The sequence below is a fragment of the Eretmochelys imbricata genome, chromosome 17 (genome assembly GCF_965152235.1).
Source record: "Eretmochelys imbricata isolate rEreImb1 chromosome 17, rEreImb1.hap1, whole genome shotgun sequence".
Taxonomy (NCBI): Eukaryota; Metazoa; Chordata; order Testudines; family Cheloniidae; genus Eretmochelys; species Eretmochelys imbricata.
In genome coordinates, this window is record NC_135588.1 from 6,683,631 (window position 1) to 6,701,214 (window position 17,584).

Sequence of the window (17,584 nt, forward strand, 5' to 3'; positions counted from 1 at the left end):
GCACACAGGTAAGACTCCATGTAAAGCTAAAGCTAAAACTGCAGCAAAACCTTTTGCTTCTGCCTGTTCCAGGAAAGAAATCCTGGATTTCCTCAGTTAATGGGGGAAAGGAGCAGTGCAAGCGCAGCTGCTAAATTCCCACAAGAGTCAGATGTTTATTTGAACAGTGCCAGGGAGATGCAGAAGCTGGGGTACAGCAGGGATGAGTTCCAATAGTGGGCAAAGGAGAAGGAACTGCAACAGTCCTACCAAAAGGAGGGCAACAAAAAGGTCTGGAGCTGCTCCCCGGAGCTACTGCTACTACACAGAGCTAAATGCCATTCTGAGCGGGAACCCCACCACAAATCTGTGAGTAGCAGTGGACCCTTTGTGATTTCTGGATGATGGCACTCCAGAACTGCACAGTGATGAAGAGCCCACTGAGGAGGGAGACCACAGAAGAGGCAGAGCCAACAGAGAGCCAGGCGCTCTTCTAGTCCCAGCCAAACCCAACCCAAATGAATCCATTAAAAAAGGGGACTCAGGAATGTTCCAAAGGTGTGAATGCTTGTATGTGTGGCCAGTCCCTTCCCATATTCAAGGAGTAATTGTCCTTGGTAAATAAATTCAGCCCCCTTCTCTTCGGTTAAATATTTTCCAAGCCCTCCACATTATATATGGTAAGTGGTATGCAATATACTCAACTCTAATTCAAATCATTACATCTCTAGTGATAGAGAGAGAGAGAGGATATAAACATTTTGAGTTTGCATTGTTACTAATTTAAAAATAATGAGGGACTGGATGCCTTAGGGGTTTTGCAATGGGAGATGGAGCCTTTCACCTCTAGAAAACTGGTGTTCAAGTTAGCTAATTAGCAATTGATGCTTTGACAACGTGAAGTGCAAATGTTAAACCCAGCCAGGTTGATAGTGGCCAGAGGTTATTTAACCTCTCATTGTTGCTAGGTGGCCTAAGTGAAGTGAGTTGGCAGTCTCAGTAGAATTGCTAGTGGGCAAGTATCTATGGGTACATCTACACTGCAAATTGAGGAGTAATTGTAGCATGGTAAAGCACCTACAGTAGCTTTAATCTAGTTAACATGGATAACAATAGCCATGAAGATGCAGCAACACAGACCCACCCCATCATAAATAGCAACTCAAGTACATTCCCAGGGTCCCTGGCAGACCTGAAGTGGGGCAGCTAGCTCCCACTGAAGCCTGTGCCACAGCATCTTCATTGCCATTGTTATCCACACTTGCTAGATTAAACCTCGAGCAGATATGCCTACCGGTCCCACAATTACACCTTAAACTGCACTATAGGCATACCTTTAATTACAATTACCTCCACAAACAGCATCCCTCCCTATTGTTGATCTTCCTCAGAGAAGCTAAGGATTGGAAAGGCATGGAAACTTATCTCCCCCTTGCAACACTTTTCTGTCAGGGTAAGGATGAAGTATACTGACCAATTAGTATGGGGAAGTTTGTACTACTTGTTTGTTTGATAAGATGTTTCCATCCTGGTCCTGGCAGTTGAACACTGCACCAATCACCTGCAGTAATTCACTATTTTAAATAAACACAAGATACAGGGTCACATACAGCTTCCTTGTATCTAATTGCTTATATACAGATAGAGAAAATTTCACAAGAAATTTGAGAGTAAAATGATTTAACTGTTTTCATCTTACTACTTAAAAATTATTCCTAAAGAGATACAAGATGTCCAGCTGGCCAGACTACAGAAAGACAGCAGTTTAGATTCTCTTCTCCACTCTAGAACGTTCTATATGCCCTAGGATCAATGCACTCTTCTCTTACTATGCTGACATTCTTTCCCAAACTTGACTCTAAGACCAATATATATGAAACCTACAAAACATTAAATTTACTTGTCTGAATTGGAGCAAGCAAAGAATAATATCAGCATAAAGAAGAAAACTTTTTCTGACAAGAGGAATGTTCACACAAATACTCTCCTTTTCTTTGTGTAGTTTTACAGGAGCCAACGCACCAGAGTGCTGCTCTACAGCTTAATTATTTCCTGTTAGAGCTTACAATTTTAAACTTCCAACAAATTCCCCATAATACTGTTTTAAAGGTTTCTGTAATGTCCACATCAAGAAGATGGAGCTCGTCCTTATGTCTGGCATGTCAATTAATTCCTTCTCACTTCAAAATAAGCAAATTATGTTACAAATGCGAGTATTTTTACATTTTTCCTAGCAAGCTAATCCAATAATTTAAAATATCTATTTTAACACAACTGCTGAAGTGTGAACAAACATCTCAATCATACCAAAGCTTAAAGCCTTCATCTTGATTAAGAAGCTTCAGAGAAAATACAAATATGGGACAATATTATCCAAACGTTTTAAGAAATCTCACTTTTCACTGGTATTTTAAATGAAAAGCTTCAATTACACATGGGTATCTCTCATCTTTATGAATATATCAACTGAATTCATGCAAGTATCTTACCTTTAGAAAATGAATGTAAGGAACAACACTGTTTTGTCAGGAGATGGACTAGGTGAGGACTTTTCCATCTGTAATATCCAGGATTCTTTTTTTCCCCTGTAAAACAGACAAAGCACTTATAGAGCACCTTTCACCAAAGAATCTCAAAATGCCTTAGAAGTATTTATCTTTTTGACCCAAAGTATTCTAGGGACCATGATAGGTATTCTAATTATAGCATACTTCCCAAATGAGGGGAGTTAAAGAAGCCTCCCATTTCTCTCTGTGAGGTAGATATTAGATTTACTTTACAGGTGGAAGAAAGTGAGGCAGAACAGTTAAGTGATTTAGCTAAGGTCACAGAACTAGTCAGTGACAGAACTAAGAAAAGAAACTAAGAGTCTTGACTACTAGCTCGCTGCTCTAACAATGAGACTCATGTCTAGCCTCATAATAGATCTTTAGTATTTATTTCATACATGCATACAAACATCCTCAAAAAAAATCTCTATTCACAAACACATATATATATAAGTAGCAACTAAAATTATATTGATATAATTTGTTATATCAATATAACTTGTGGCATTAGTTTTTCAGGAACCATCACTTTGAGTTCAGCGCCATGGTAAAAAAAAAAACTCAAGCAGGTCCACCCCTCTTCTTTCTAGGCTTAAGCACTAAGCGGTAGAACATTAATTCAGTTGTTTACAATGATTAAACCTTCCTCCACATTGCCAAAAGTGATTTTTCCCCCCATGTACACCAGCTGAGGTAGAAAAGGAAACCTGAGCCTAACAGTTCCACCAGCTTGTCCAACCTTCAAGTATGTAAGGAGTGAATTTAAATAGTCCAATGTTAGCCAGAAGTGACAACTTTTTAGAGATCTAAGCTTAGTTTTGGAAAACTTTAGGCTATGGGAATAACAGGATCAAAGTACATCAGCATGAACTCATGCCTCTGTATTTCCTCCACAGACTCTCCCTGTCTGCATTTATTCCAAGAGGAACTTTTAGATGATATTGTAGCAATCAAGGTCTCATTTGCACTCAGAATACACTATAAACAGGAGGTTGTGAGCTGATTTCCTTATATGACATTTCCATTGTCCTCACTTTAGGCTGATTAGTTTCTTCACTGATTTTTCAAAGGCCAAACTGAAACATGGAAAAAGTAAATGAAGACATGAGATGTGGCATGTACTTTGGATTATGAAAAGTTATTTTTTAAATAATACAAAGTATTAGAGAAAAAAGGAAGTTTGTTTACAAGATATTATAAGATGACAGTGTTCTTTGTTTTTGTTTATTTCCTATACATCTCTCTCTCTATATATACATATATATACACACTTAAAATACCAGGGACTATATAAGTCATTGAACTCTTTCTCCTATCCCATACCACAAACTCACGTAAGGCTCTTTCTGAAGATGGGTCTTTGCTGCACAAAGGCCTGATCAGTACTCCCATTGAAGTGATGGCAGAAGAACTATTGACTTGAGTATGAAAAAGTATACCCCTGACTGACACAGCTATTCCAACCTAACCCCCACTGCAGACACAGCTATATAAACGGAAGAATACCTCTGTCAACGTAGCTACCATCATTTGGTGAGGTGGTGTTCCTGTACCAATGGAAAAACCCCTTCGGTTGGAGTAGGCTGTATCTACACTACGGATTATGTCAATGTATCTACAGAGACTCCTATAACTTGTATTATATTAATAGACCAAGTTTGGGTGATAAAGGTAGTAGTATTGACATAACATACTTAGACTTTTTCAGGGCATTTGACTTGGTACTGCACAACATTTTGATTAAAAAACTAGAACGATATAAAATTAGCATGGCACACATTAAATGGATTAAAAACTGGCTACTAGGTCTCAAAGTAATTGTAAATAGGGAATTGTCACAGAGCAAGTGTGTTTCCAGTGGGATCCCACAAGGATGAGTTCATGGCCCTATGCACGTGAACATTTTTATCAATGACTTGGAAGAAAACATAAAATCATAGTTGATAAAGTTTGTAGATGACACAAAAATGGGGGAGTGGTAAATAACAAAGAGGACAGGTCACTTATTCAGAGAGATCTAGATGCAACCTAATAATATGCATTTTAATACCACTAAATGTAAATGTATACATCTAGGCACAAAGAACATCGGCCATGCTTACAAGACGGGTGACTCTATTCTAGGAAGCAGTGACTCTGAAAAAGATTTGGCAATTGTCATGGATAGTAGTTGAATATGAGCTCCTAGTGTGATGCTGTGGCCAAAAGAGCAAATCGATCCTGGGATGCACAAACAGGGAATATCGAGTAGGGGTAGAGAGGTTATGATGTGACCTCTGCTGGAATACTGTGCCCCATTCTAGAGCCCACAATTCAAGAAGAATGTTGATAAATTGGAGAGGGTTCAGAAAAGAGCCTCAAGAATGATTAAAGGATTAGAAAACATGCCTTATAGTGATAAATTCAAAGATTAAAATCTATTTTGCTTAACAAAGAGAAGGTTAAGGGGGGACTTTAATACAGTCTAAGTACCTACATAAGTGACATGATATGCCGGAATAGTCTGTGTACTGTAGACATACCCAAAGATGTCTTCTGACTTTAGCAACGTGGGCATGCATAATTGTTATTAATACAATAGAAATGCATCAAAGAGGTCATTGAATGGTAGACATTCTGCTTATAAATTAATAATATGGCTTAAAGGAGTAAATTATTTTTTAGCAACCAGAAGAGTAGATGATTATTACAAAAAATGAAAACAGATAAGCAGTGTATGTAAGCAGTGCAGAACAGTTACAGTGAATAAAGTAGGTCAGCCAGTTTCTATAATTAAAGCCAGCTAAATGAAGAAAGCAGGCATATTTGTCAGACATAATAAGGCCAAGTGACAAATCTCAAACAACACAACTCATTGAGATGGAACATAATGCATTCTAATAAATTGAGACCAGGAAAACAAGCTCAAAGTCAGACTTAGATAACATTATTAGAAGTAACCACACTCCTGCCTATTCAACATTTTCCAGAGAGTTAAGAAATGTATATTTCTCAAATTAAATCTCTCCCAATAGTGAGAAATACACAAGTACAGAAAATCCACAGAGAGCCTTTTTAACACGGTTAATAACCATTAATGTAAAATTTAAAATAGTAAAAAACCAACTAACTCATTGTGCGATCTTTATTTTGGGGAAGTTCTATGGCCTGTGTTGTACAGGAGGACAGACTAGATGATCAGTGCTCCCCTCTAGCCTTGAAATCTATGAATCTTGGGCAAGTCAACTGCTTTCTCTTAATCTGTGAAATGGATAGGATAACCTCACAGAGCTTTAGTGAGGATTAATTAATTTTTAAGTATTTTGAGGTTATATAAAAGACTATTAATAAAGTAGATTAGGAATAAAGTAGTAAGTATTATTAAACTTATTGTACTGGTCCTTTGTATAATTCTATTATACCTTAATTGATTCATTTATTCTTAAGGGGAAACTCATTCTTACCCAGTGAGGATGTATCCTGTTATCGATGCCTCACAATCATCGAACAGTAACAGAAGTATGCTAGCCAACATTTTGAGAGACAGAAAAGGAAAGGAGAAGAGAAATAATGGTCACTGATACTCTGTCAAGGGAAAAAATCCTAAAAGGACAATATCCTCTCGCAACCTATATTTGAAAAACAAACACCTTTGACAGTGACATCTACAAGATTATTGGAAACAGATGAAAGCCCCATCCCTTGGAACTTTTAGGAAGGATAAAATAATATGTTGTTGGCAGCAATCCGACATTGGCCATGGCAGGCTGGACTAAGCCTGGATCGAGGCTGAAACACCATTTCCAAACAGTTATAGATGTGTGTTTTTATCTATCCATGTTTGCAATAAAAACATTTACAATACAGAAGTCCCTAACTCAAAGTCATGGTTTAACTCATGGCATTTAATTGCTGCCATCAATCCTGAGCCATAATAATTCACTTTATGAGACCTACACTCTGCAGATTTCTGAGAATGTCTGCTGTGCATATTCCTACTTTCTGCCTGTATTCTGCTTGGGTAGGGGGCTGCAAAGAGGCTTCTTTTTCAGACTAGATGATCCTAATATTCCTTGTGTTCCTACAGTCTATGAGTCTATGAACTGTAGCAGAGAACTAGCTATCACAATCCTTAATGGCATCAGTAGGCCCTATCAAGAAGGCAAGTTAGAGAAAATAACTCTGAAACAACATGGTAAGGAGAAAAATGGGAGAGTGGGTAAAGACAGTAGAGAGACAAGATGGGTAAGGTAACGTCTTTTATTGGACCAACTTCTGTTGGTGAGAGAGACACAAGCTTTTGAACCACACAGAACTCTTCTTCAGCTCTAGTGTCATTTCCATAATCAGTCAAAGTTTGCATCCACCGTAGGAGGAAAAAAGCTAGATTTCACCCTGTTTTAGCTAACACATGGTAATTTACACAATATAATATTCCAGTAAGGACAAGGCAGTTTTAACACGTTAGTAGGTTGAGGTAAAACTAAGCTCCTGCTTCTCCCTAGTGTTTGTGACCTCAACCTGCTAAAACCACAAATAATCTCATCCACACTAGAATTTTACCACGTATTAATACATGGTAAAAAAAAAACAAAAACCCACCCTTTCTCTTAGTGAAGACAAGGCTGGGATCCACATTTTAGCTCATAACTGAAAAAAAGAAAATTACATTTCCAGGTTAGGAAGTTACTGAATATTTACAGCCCTCCCTGGACCTTTTTGCTCTTATGCTCTCCCTCTCCCCGCATCCACCCCTTCTTTTATTAGGCTGCACCTCCTTCAAAGCAGGGACAGCCCCCACTGGGTTTTTTTGGACACAAACACGACACGAATCAGGAAAATAATTTAGCCGCCAATTTGGTGAGGACAGGGCATTGCATGGCACCAGTGACTAATTCACAGCTTCTTCTCTCCACAACAAGAGCCGAGTTTTCCTCTCACTGACACCAGTTTTAGGCCGCTGTATTTCCATAAGTTCCCCTCGCCCCACATCTTCCCAGCTTTTCTTCCCGACCATCTCCCTCTTCCACCCCACCAAAATGCACCCCTTCCCCCCCCTCCGTGCCCGAAATGCACCTCTTTCCCCCCCATGCCCCCTTTCTCCCCTCTCTGCCCCCCACTTTCTACCCCACCTCCCCTCTCCTTACACCGTCTCCTCACCCCAGACTCCTCACCCCATCCCCCACCTGGCTTCATCACCTCCCTCTCCGCCCCTTCACCTCCCCCGGGCGCCCCTCTGCCGGCCCTTCCCCCCCTTCTCTCCCGCCCCTCCCCCCCGGCTGCGGCCCAGCAGGAGCAAATCACCCCCCTCCCCGCGCCTTCCCGCCTCAGCTCCCCACCCCCTCGCCGTGCGCGCTCTCTGGCGCCGCTGCGGCCGCCGCATCCTCCTGGCCCCCCGCGGGCAGAGAGCGTCCGGGCGCTGCTGGGCGGTGGGAGCCCCCCGGGTGCGGGGTGGGGCGGGGGGGGAGGAGGGGGCGGCGGTGGCAGCTCCGCACACCCAAGATGGCGGCGGTGGAGCTGGAGTGGGTGCCGGAGACGCTCTATAACACGGCGATCTCGGCCGTGGTGGATAGTTACGGGCGGGCCCGGCGCCGCGACATCCGCTCGCTGCCCGAGAACATCCAGTTCGACGTGTACTACAAGGTGAGGGGGGCCGCGGCCTGGGGCAGATCCGCTCCCTGCCCCCGACAGCCCGCTCGTGGGCCCCTCCAAGGGGAGGGCCTCAGGCCCTGTTTGCCCCCCGGGGCTAGCCTCAGGTCGGGGAGCGTGGGGCGGCCGCAGCTAGGGCCGTAGGGGGGGGGGCTCCTGGGTCTGAGGTTCAGTCAGGGCCGAGGGCTGCTGCTGCTGCTGCTTCTCCTTCCCCCGCCGGACAGGGAGGGGCGGGCTGGGTGGGGATCCCCTGTAGGGGGTGGTGATTGGGCGGGGGTGAACCCAAATATTTCGCGGGGGAGGACACTGGATTGTGGGGGAAGAGTGAGCCCTATTTTGGCGGGAGGGGGGGAGAAGGGAGGCCTCCCCTCATTTTTAGAGAGGGAGACTTGGGAGGGCGAGCTTATTTTTTCGAGGTGGGGTGGGGGGGGGAAGTCTTTCCTTTTGTGTGTTGGGGCTGGGGGAAGAAGAGTAAGATGATGCTCAGGGTAGAGGGACCAGAAACGTCCCCACCTTATACTTTCTCCACTGACCTACTGGGGAAACAGCCATCAGGTGAAGAGGTTGGGACCTTGCTTTAAACCACTTAGTTCGTTGACCGCCGTCTTGTCATTTGCAGGGATTGGGGGAGACTCTTCTTCTTCCCCCTAAATCTAGAGTCAGTATAAAAGGTGTATTCACTGCACTGGCCATGTCCACTAGACTGGCATTTCATATCAAAGAAGTCTTCAAAATGAGCATCCTAGGGAGCAGGAGGTTCTGGAGCCCCCTAGTAGTGTCCTGAGGTGGGACATTGCCTTTTCACGCTCAGGTCAGAAAGCTTTTAAAGAAACCTAGAGTGCTTTAAAGGGAAAACAAACATTTTTTCAGAAATATATTTGAGACAGATAACAGCCCTCCTGTCAGCCTAGAGTAGCAGTATTCAGAGGTAAGGATGATCACTTGAGAGGGGAAAACATTTCCTATCAGAGAGTAACAGGCAAGGAAATTTACATATGCTAGATATTATTCATCTGCATTATGTGTTAGGCTAAGGGATACAGAAAAGTCTCTCTCCCGCGCATACACTCATAGATAGTATGGCTGTAGAGAGTGATTTATGGTGAGCTATTAATTTAACACTGTTTTGTGACTAACCTGAAGGAGTGCTTTGATTTTTTTTTTGTTTTGTTTTTGAAACTGCCAATAGCTGTAACCACTGATAATCAGAATTTGCTGGAGCTGTCTCTCTTGGTATTTTTTTCACAAGCAGTGGGTATATTTCAGTAATCACTAAAGATGCACAAGGAACAGACGCTTTTAGGGGTAGTATTGATTTTTTTTCTTTTTTATTTTATATTCACTGCCTTTATTCCTGAATCCTTGAAACCTGATCTGTAAGGGAGGTTAATAAGTAACTGACTTCTTTTACTATGTGTTCAGGTTGAATCTGATTCGCTTTGGTTGTTCTTTTTCCATAATGGAACAAGCCAATCCATCTGATGGATAAAGAGAGACTTCTCTCTCGTCTCCCCTTTATGCTTATGAACAGGAGTATGTTGCCCTGGTTGGGAGCGGCTAAGAAGTGAACGTGCAAACCTTGTTCCAGTGTTACCTGACCTCCAGAATGGTTTTTCTGTCACACTAATCAGGGACCCAACTTGCATCCACTTTTAAAAATATATTTTTGCTAAAGAATATACCAAAAATCAAAATTTAGAATCTCAGGAATCTGGAAAATGTGTACAGCTTGCATTTCCACTAAATAAAATGTTGATTTATGTAATTTCCACATGTAGAGTAAATAAAACTACATGACACTGTTTGTTGAATGTCTTGCATAATAGTTTGTATTGTCATCTGTATTTTTCACTTTGAGTCTTTCGTCATGTCCTTAAGTATGGTTTAACCGTGGATGTAGTCTAATTTAGGTTCAAGTGCTAGAAGAAACTCTGCACTTATGCAGAGCCCCATTCATTTCAGTGTGTGTGGGGAGGTGGGTACATGAAGCTTCTTGTAAAATCAGGCTGTAGACTGTAAATTCTTTGGAGCAATGACTGTCTTTTTACTGCATGTCTCCAGAGCACCCAGTACAATGGGTCGTTGATTGGTGCTCCTAGGTACTATTGCAATACAAACCAATAATGTGGCTGAATCAGATTATGATACCGTTGGCCAGAACTACGGCTGAAGCCAAACTGTATTATAACCATTTTGGGTTTTGGGGTAGGGGGTGATTTTGGGTGGGGTTGGGGTTTTTTTCGGTTTGTTTTAAACAGCCAAGACTTTCAAAATGTTAGTGATTTTCAGTCCCCAAGTTGAGACGCTTTAAGGAAGCCTAATTTTCAGAGGGCAGAGTCCTTTTAAGATGCGTTAAGTAGGAAAACCAAAATTCACTAGTAGTCTAAGGGCTTGTCTACATTGTGCGTTAGTCCTCACCACTTGCCAGTAAATTCTAATGGACACAAGCATATTGTGCGTTAACTGGCCTGTGTTGACCCTGCTGATGCACGCTAGAGTTCCCTAGTGTGAGTTAATAAAGAACTGTTTTAAACAAGACTACGTTAAAGAACACTGAAGAACTTCTAATGCCTCTGCCATCATGGAGGCAAGCCCTAAGAAAACCTTGGCTGAGCGTTTACTGTATTTACATAATTATTGGTCCTGTGGAGATAGGGCCCCAGTGAATTGTTAACACTTTTTACTCCTTGGTATCTATTCTCTGGGTATAATTGAGGAAAAGTAATTGTCTGATTGGTGAGCATGAGCAATATTGAATGTCAGATAGTATGGAGTGGAATATAAATGCGTAAATGGCATATACAGTGGAGTCTCATCTTACGTGGGGGGTTAGATTCTAAAGTTAGCGTGTAAGGCGAAAATCGCTTATAGTCAAAATTACCCTTGAAAATCCCTTAAATTGCCCAAGAGTACAATATACTGTACATGGTTTTGTGTATACAACCCTGTGTGGTAATATGTATAATAGAGTACATATGCAAAATATAATTTTACAGTACTATATTTTTAATTACAGGGGGTAATTACAGGGGGTCGTCAGGGCTTGATGTCGACCCAGGAGACGGAGAGCTTGGGTGATGGAGAGCGAGTCGGAGACAAAGTGTTCAGCTCTGGTTCAGCTTGAGAAGTTGATTGCGTAGGCTCGTCTGCTGCTGGTTGTTTTTCCTTGAAAAACATGGTGATTGGCAACTGTCTCTGTCTCTTGAGCTGCTCAAACATTTCTTGATACGGTCTCAAATTGTCAGTAATAGTACATGTGATTTTGAGGCTTCATTCCATAGAGGGATCGTATTCAGAAATTAAATCATGCAAGTGTTTCGCTGCTTGGAACACTTCAGCAAATTTATGAAAATTCCAGCTTGCTGGCTCTTCCTGTTCGTCATCGTCATCTTCATCTTCTGTAGGCGATTTTATCAGTTCCTCTAACTCCTCGTTAGTCAGTGTTTCTCTATGGCCGTCAATTAATTCTTCAATTTCTTCCTCAAGGATGTCGACGAAGCCATCACCACCCACTTGCCTGACCACCTGAACAATGCGTTTCACTTCTTTGTCAATGGTCGGGAAACCTTTAAAATCATTCACACATTCTTTCCATAGGTTTCGCCAACATGCATTGACTGTTTCAGGCTTGATTGCATCCATTGCCTGTTTAATATAAGTGATGCAATCGGCAGTGTTGAAGGACTTCCAACACTCCATCACATTAAGATTGGGATTGGCATCCATAGCGCTACATATCCGTGAGAACGTAAGCCTCGTGTTCATGGCCGTGAGACAGCGAATCACACCTTGGTCGAGAGGTTGGAGGATGGAGGTGGTATTGGGGTGGAGAAAGACCACTTCAGTGTCGTTATGCGCTAACCGGAGTGCCGCAGGGTGGCCAGGAGCATTGTCTACGATCAGCAGTGCTTTAAAGTCAAGTCCTTTCTCTTCGAGGTACTGCTTGACCTCCGGACTAAAACACTTGTGGAACCAATCCAGAAATAATGCTGCCATCACCCAAGCCTTTTTATTTGATTGCCAGAACGTAGGCAGGAAATTTTTGTTCTTGCCTTTTAGGGCACGGGGATTTGCAGCCCTGTAGAGCAGGCCCGGCTTTATTAAATGCCCAGCCGCATTGCCACATAACAACACAGTCTTTAGTTGCTTTGAAGCCAGGGGCTTGTCTTTCTGATTTCGAAGTGTAAGTGCGGTTGGGCATTTTTTTTCCAGAAGAGCCCAGTCTCATCAGCATTAAAAACTTGTTCCAGAAGATAGCCCTTTTCTTCTATGATTTTCTTTAATTGTTTGGGGTAGGCTTCTGCTGCCTCTTCATTGGCAGATGCAGCTTCACAGTAGTCTGCACGTTTTTGAGGTTGAAGCAGTTCCTAAAACTGTTAAGCCAACCTTGGCTTGCTTTTAATTGCTTCTCATCAGAAGGCTGTCCCTCTTCGGCAGGAGGTTTGAACATCACGTAGAGGCTAAGAGCCTTTTCTCTCAACGTGTTGCCATCGATAGGCACACATTTATGGTTCATGTCTTCCAGCCTTTTCAGTCTTCATTAAAGTCTTATCATGCAACTGGCTCGTCACCTGAGCAATTATTGGAGCACTTGAAGCCACGGCTTGATGAGTTTCTCTCTCTCGAATCTTGATGGAACGGATGCTAGATTCCTTGTGGCCATATTTACGCGCCACTCTGGAGACCGACATACTGTCTCTCAATAAGTCCAACACAGCCAGTTTTTCCTCCAGCGTTGGAACAGATCGCTGTTTCTTCGGCTGAGCACCAGATGAAGTAGTTGGCTTGTGTTTAGGGGCAATGTTGTATGAAAAATAAGTACAGTATCTTTAAACACTAGAATCACACTCAGCGGTGGCAAGATGCTCACACTGAGAGGCACACGGGAACTGAGACTGACTGAGGGAACAGCAGATTCACATCTCCCATCTCATGCTCATTCAGGGACATATGCTCATTGAGTGGAATGGTGGGCAGAATCGCCCACTCTATTTACAGGTATCTTGTTGTTCTTCTTTTTTCTTTCTTTCTTTTTTTTTTTCCGAGCTCGTATAGTTGAATTCATGTAAGTTAAATGCGCGTATGATGTGACTCACCTGTACTTGCTTTCAGATTTTGGAGAGAGAACCTCTTTCTAGCTGTAGATGTCTAAAGGTTCATAGATTCATAGATACTAAGGTCAGAAGGGACCATTATGATCATCTAGTCCGACCTCCTGCAATCTGTGATTGCAAATAAGGGTTAGATTGATATGCAGGGGTTCCCCAAAATCCCACTAAGTTTATAACCATTTGTGTTTATGAAAAATTTCACCGCACGCTCTGCAAAAATAAGTGTGGTAATTAACCCTGGTCTCATTCCGCCTTCATCAGGATTATTAATATTAACTAATTGTGACCCTTCAAAGCTGTAAATCTGTTTTATATATAATGGTCAATATAACCATTTGCAAAACCATCACTAACTACAATGTTTATAGCCTCCAAACTTCAAAATAGTTCTGTTATTCCTTAAAGTTCCAGGTCTCCCAGCCAGTTCACTTGAAATAAGAAATCATAGGTAGGAATAATGGTCAAAATAGAGAATTTATTTAAAGCCTCTCATGTGGCATTGAGAAGTATAACATTTAATAGTTTGGGCCCTAGGACCTGAAAGACTGCCTCTTTCCCTGTGTAGTATAGCAACACTTGAAATTAGCAGAGACACTCAAACTGACAGCCCTCGTATTTTTGCCGGAAGTTGGGAATGAGCGACGGGATGGATCACTTGATGATTACCTGTTCTGTTCATTCCCTCTGGGCACCTGGCACTGGCCACTGTTGGATACTGGGCTAGCCAGATCTTTGGTCTGACCCAGTAGGGCCGTTCTTATGCTCTTTAAAATGGAGGGAGAGAATTGCTGACAGAACTTATATTTTCTCTTAGGCTATTCAGGGAGTTGAATCTGGTTGTGGAGTACTATTTTTGGTGGACTTAAGTGTTTAGTGAGCAACTTGTAATAAGAAGTGGACTATCCTGGGAAGTTACTGGGACAGCAGAGTCCTTTATATGAAGTATGTTTGTCCTCCTACAGCATTGTTAATAAATTGTTGAGGTGTTTAAAAGCAGAGCAAGGCCCTCTTATTAAATGTAAGCGAATTATCAGTGCCGTATCAACTTGACTTTAAGGAAACTAGCACTTGACTAACTGGCTAAAGGCAATTTTGTGGATCTATTATTTGGATTTTCAAGAAGTTTTAGAAAGTGTCCCTCATAAGTGACAATCAGGGCCAGCCTTATAGATGGGTGATGTAGGCAACTGCCCAACGGTTAAGGCGGTACCATCTAAGTACCTTATGCTACCAGGTCTGGACTGCCGGAACGGGGATGAGTGCAGGCGAGCCGAGGGCTGGAGCACCTGGCCAGCCGGGGCCAGCTGGGCAGAGTGTGGGCAATGCCATCTAGAGCTACCAGAGCAGGTGAGCCAGCCCCTAGGTCCGCCTTTCCCACGGGCATGAGTGGTGGCCGCACACCTGCTCTCCTCCTTCTAGGTGGTCAGGGGGTATATGGCCATGGGAGCCCCTGGGTTCAGAAACACCTTCCTGTGAAGCCCACCTGGGCTTTACAGCCCGGAACTGATCCTCATACCCTGCGCCCGATGCTGCTGGTCTCAAACTCAAAGAAATTGAGCCAAAATACAAGTTCACTCAGGGTGTCCGGCCCTGGTGACTATTAAGGAAAATCACAGTTGAGTTAGGTGCAGAGTTCTAACATAGATTAAAAACTAGTTAAAGGAACACTATCAATATATTTTAAAAAATCACATTTCTGTTTGAAAAGCTTTAAAACTATTTTATTACAAGAAGTAACTGAGATTAAAGGGAAAATATTTTTCTACTTCTTTCAGTTTCCTTTGTGCACTTGCCAGCACTTTGTACATAACCCAGTTTAATTGTTTTTCTTATATAATTAGTTATGTCCATTTTCCCTGTTTGTGGGGTTTTGCATGGGGCAATAGGGGAGAGAAAAACATTGATTAAAATATGGTTGTGAAACAAAAATCATTTGAAAAAGATAGACAGCAGGAAGTAAAATACTTGGAACAACTTTCAGTTATATTTTTTAAGTTTGTCTGTATTTCAACCTGACCATGTTAATTTTGAGCAATAGGCATTGTAGTTGTGGTAAGTAATGACAAATGGAGCTGATATTGGTTTGTTCCAGGGCAGTATTGGGACCAGTGTTTGATATCAGTGACGTTGAGGAAGAAGTAGACAGCAAGCTGGTGAAGTTTGCCAATGATACACTTATTTGAATTAGTGAAAACTTTGGAAGACTGTAAGGAGCACAGATTCTTCACAAAGCAATAACATACGGGGACTCAACAAAAGGAAATATATGTAGGGGGTGTGGGGTTTTTTTTTGTTTTTTGTTTGGAAGAATCTGGTATTTGCTGCTGACAAATACAAGATACTGGACAAGCTGGACCAATGGTCTGATTTAACAGGACATTGTAAGCAATGACGTATATGATTTTTCTGGCCATGTATGCTTTTTTTCTGGACTCTCTTGCTCCTTTGGTGCATTTGAAGATTTGAAAACTGTGTTAGTTGTAGTGTTTTCTTTTTTACACTCTTGGATTGCAGTTTTGTACCAATATAGACAAATGAGGATGACCTGTGTGGTTTATATTGGTTAATGTGGAATGTCCTCAAATGCTTAGGCCTAGTCTACACCTAAAACTTAGGTCAACCTTGCTATGACACTCAGGGATGTGAAAAATTCCCACGCCTGAGCTATCTAGTTAAGCCACCCTATAGCCCATTACACACACCTCCAGGTCAATGGAAGAATTCTTCCCTAGGCCTAGCATGGGGGTGGGTTTACTGCAGCAGTGGAAAATCCCCTTCTGTCCCTGCAGCAAGTGTTCACGTTCGCATAGCTTCAGCTGTGTGCTGCTGTAGTATTTGTAGTGTAGACGTAGCCTTGGGTTCTCCTGGTCAAAATTCCCTTTAAAAAATGTTTAAGTTGTTGGGCTAAATTGACTTATAAAAAATAATTCTTTTGAGGTCTTCTGATTGTTAATCACAGGAACAATGGGGGAATAGCATTAATTTGCTTCAACACATTGGTACTTAAAATTATAACATTCAGTAATTGTACTACAATAAAATTAATTTGTACTGTGAGAATAGCTATTTAGGGAAAAGCAATGTCACTGTAATCACTTCGTCTGTCTAATTGAAGTTATGAGGTAAAACTTCGAGAGTGTTTTTCAAAATGAATGGTAGGTTCTGAGTTAGCTTAATCTAGAATTGCCACGATGCATGTTTTGACTGTAGCTGAAGTACCATGTTTTCTTACTGTGTGTTCTGCTAATCCAAAAGAGGAACGCACACAGCTAATAAAAGCTGTTGTATTATGTCTATCTAATCAATTCTCCTCTAGAGCAAAACAACATGAATAAATAGAAATTTGCTGAAACAGCACATGGCTTGCAATAAAATGTCAACTCTGCTTTGCAACAGTATTTAATGATTCTTAGCAGTGGTGATACTATCCTATGGTTGAGTTTGCTCGAATCATGTGTCTCTCTGAGCTGACTTTGCTTGTTGATGAATTACAGTCTTGTAGAAAATGTTTGTAACAAAAAAATCTTGTTTTGTTCCAAGGCTCATGACACTTGGACAGTTAATTTAGTGAGGGAGGAAAGGGTAGATAAACTGTGAAACAACTGCAGCTATTCCTTCAGATTGAGGGTTTCTGACCAGAGTAGTATAAACAAGGCCATAAATAAGCACTGTGTCTTACAGTGAAGGGAAAAAGCCTTAAGTTGATGGGTTACATTTGTAGGATTTTTGCTGTGAATGTTCTGTGTGATTTCAAGGATTTTATCAAACCTTATGTTTGTGCGGTTTTAGTATGCTGTACTCTTTGGGCAGAAATCAAGTGTGGAATGGAAAAGACTATTTTTCTCCCCAACCGTTTCTCCTCCCCATTTATTCAAGAAAAGCACCTTTCAGAAAAGCAACCAGTGCAGGCATGGAAGGATTCATAGATGATTGTAAGACCAGAAGGGACTGTTGTGATCATCTAGGCCAGGGGTCTCAAACATGCGGCTCGCGGGGCTATTTCATGCAGCCCGCCAGCTCCTTGCGGTCCCCCCCACATTTACCTAGAGCGACTCCGGCCTGGCACACACCGGAGGCAGGGCAGGCTCCCTGCCTGCCTGCCCTGCCCCCGCGCCACTCCGGGAAGCAGCCGGGACTTGGGGGAGGGGGCCCAGTGGTCTGTGTGTTGCCCTGGCCGCTCCTCCAGGTAGCTCCCCCGAAGCTGCCATTGGCCGCGGTTCCCCATTCCCGGCCAACAGGAGCTGCAGGGAGCAGTGCCTGGAGGCACGGCCAGGGCAACACAGACCCCTGTGCCTCCCCTCCCGCAGGTTCCGGCCA

General features: G+C 42.3%; 1 protein-coding gene across 1 annotated transcript in view; it reads left to right on the forward strand.

Moving 5' to 3' along the window:
- Window positions 1–7,860: 7,860 nt before the first annotated feature.
- APPBP2 (amyloid beta precursor protein binding protein 2) overlaps window positions 7,861–17,584 on the forward strand; it is a 44,288-nt gene continuing 34,564 nt past the window's right edge. The window contains exon 1 of the mRNA XM_077836685.1: window positions 7,861–8,150. Within this exon, the coding sequence (XP_077692811.1) occupies window positions 8,010–8,150 (141 nt within the window). The 5' untranslated portion in view covers window positions 7,861–8,009. The remainder of the gene's footprint in view (window positions 8,151–17,584) is intronic.